The 2,277-nt window shown below is 63.0% G+C and overlaps 1 protein-coding gene across 3 annotated transcripts in view; it reads right to left on the bottom strand.

The window, feature by feature from the left end:
* The window catches only part of LOC115295621 (heat shock 70 kDa protein 1), a 2,781-nt gene extending 682 nt beyond the window's left edge, over positions 1-2,099 (bottom strand). The window contains exon 1 of one of the 3 annotated variants that reach the window (XM_029943692.1): positions 15-2,099. In XM_029943692.1, coding sequence (XP_029799552.1) covers positions 15-1,889 — 1,875 coding nt within the window. In that variant the 5' untranslated portion in view covers positions 1,890-2,099. The remainder of the gene's footprint in view (positions 1-14) is intronic. The other 2 variants (XM_029943694.1, XM_029943693.1) reach the window with 2 other exon arrangements.
* Positions 2,100-2,277: the final 178 nt, after the last annotated feature.

Here is a 2,277-nt window from a genome sequence, read left to right as displayed (position 1 = left end):
CCCCCTCTGGGCGCCTGAGCCCCAAAGCCACCGGCCCCGGGGCCACCCGCCCCCTGGTACAGTCCACTGATGATGGGGTTACACACCTGCTCCAGCTCCTTCCTCTTGTGCTCAAACTCGTCCTTCTCCGCCAAGGTGTTGGCATCCAGCCAGGAAATGACCTCCTGGCACTTGTCCAGCACCTTCTTCTTGTCGGCCTCGCTGATCTTCCCCTTGAGACCCTCATCCTCCACGGCACTCTTCATGTTGAAGGCGTACGACTCCAGGGCGTTCTTGGCAGACACCCTCTCGCGCTGCACCTCGTCCTCCGCTTTGTACTTCTCCGCCTCCTGCACCATGCGCTCAATCTCCTCCTTGCTCAGCCGGCCCTTGTCGTTGGTGATGGTGATCTTGTTGGCCTTGCCCGTGCTCTTGTCCGTGGCCGTGACGTTCAGGATGCCATTGGCGTCGATGTCGAAGGTCACCTCGATCTGGGGCACTCCCCGTGGGGCCGGGGGGATGCCGCTCAGCTCGAAGCGCCCCAGCAGGTTATTGTCCCGCGTCATGGCCCTCTCGCCCTCGTACACCTGGATCAGCACTCCGGGCTGGTTGTCCGAGTACGTGGTGAAGATCTGCGTCTGCTTGGTGGGGATGGTGGAGTTGCGCTTGATCAGGGCGGTCATCACGCCCCCGGCCGTCTCCAGCCCCAGCGACAGGGGCGCCACGTCCAGCAGCAGCAGGTCCTGCACGTTCTCAGACTTGTCGCCCATCAGGATGGCCGCCTGCACCGCCGCCCCGTAGGCCACTGCCTCGTCGGGGTTGATGCTCTTGTTGAGATCGCGCCCGTTGAAGAAGTCTTGCAGCAGCTTCTGCACCTTGGGGATGCGAGTGGAGCCCCCCACCAGGACCAGGTCGTGGATCTGGGCCTTGTCCAGCTTGGCGTCGCGCAGAGCCTTCTCCACGGGCTCCAGGGTGCTCCGGAACAGGTCCGAGCACAGCTCCTCGAACCGCGCCCTGGTGATGGACGTGTAGAAGTCGATGCCCTCGAACAGGGAGTCGATCTCCAGGCTGGCCTGGGTGCTGGACGACAGGGTCCTCTTGGCCCGCTCGCAGGCGGTGCGCAGCCGCCTCACAGCTCGCTTGTTCTGGCTGATGTCCTTCTTGTGCTTCCTCTTGAACTCCTCCACGAAGTGGTTCACCAGCCTGTTGTCAAAGTCCTCCCCACCCAGGTGGGTGTCCCCGGCCGTGGCCTTCACCTCGAAGATGCCGTCGTCGATCGTCAGGATGGACACGTCGAAGGTGCCCCCGCCCAGGTCAAAGATGAGCACGTTGCGCTCCCCCTTGCCCGTCCTGTCCAGGCCGTAGGCGATGGCGGCGGCCGTGGGCTCGTTGATGATCCTGAGCACGTTCAGCCCCGCGATCACCCCCGCGTCCTTGGTGGCCTGCCGCTGCGAGTCGTTGAAGTAGGCCGGCACGGTGATCACCGCGTTGGTCACCGGGTAGCCCAGGTACGCCTCGGCGATCTCCTTCATCTTGGTCAGCACCATGGACGAGATCTCCTCGGGGTAGAACGCCTTGGTCTCCCCCTTGTAGCTCACCTGCACCTTGGGCTTATCTCCGTCGTTGATGACCTGGAAAGGCCAGTGCTTCATATCCGACTGCACCACCGGGTCGCCGAACTTGCGGCCGATCAGCCGCTTCGCGTCGAACACGGTGTTCTGCGGGTTCAGCGCCACCTGGTTCTTGGCCGCATCCCCGATGAGCCGCTCGGTGTCCGTGAAGGCCACGTAGCTGGGGGTGGTGCGGTTGCCCTGGTCGTTGGCGATGATCTCTACCTTGCCGTGCTGGAACACCCCCACGCATGAGTAGGTGGTGCCCAGGTCGATGCCGATGGCTGCGGTTTTAGCCATGTCGGTGTCCTGCTTCTTGCCCCGCGCTGAGGTTCGGCTTTCGCGAACGTCGGTCGGGATACGCGACGAGGAGTTCGGTCTGTTCCGAAGCTGCAAACTCGAACGTGCGGGAGCCCTAACGCAGTCGGCCTGCGGAAGGTGCGCTAACAGACACAGCCCGTAGCCTTATTGCCTCTTCTCAGGCTTCCCGGTTTTCAGACCCCGGGGAAAGCTGTGTTTATAATGCCTCATGGAGCCCCACCTTTTCAGTCCTCAGCCAATCACAGAGCTTGCAGGGCTGCCAAGCCCGGAATATTCCAGCGGTTTCGCTTCGTGTCCTGCCTCCAGGCTTGCTGCGACCAATCAGCGCCCTGGGTGCCGCCCCTCCCAGAACTCTCCAGACTCTTCT

The sequence above is a fragment of the Suricata suricatta genome, chromosome 7, assembly GCF_006229205.1.
Source record: "Suricata suricatta isolate VVHF042 chromosome 7, meerkat_22Aug2017_6uvM2_HiC, whole genome shotgun sequence".
Classification (NCBI taxonomy): domain Eukaryota; kingdom Metazoa; phylum Chordata; class Mammalia; order Carnivora; family Herpestidae; genus Suricata; species Suricata suricatta.
The sequence above is the reverse complement of the archived record's forward strand: the minus strand, read 5'-3'. Positions and strand labels throughout refer to the sequence as shown.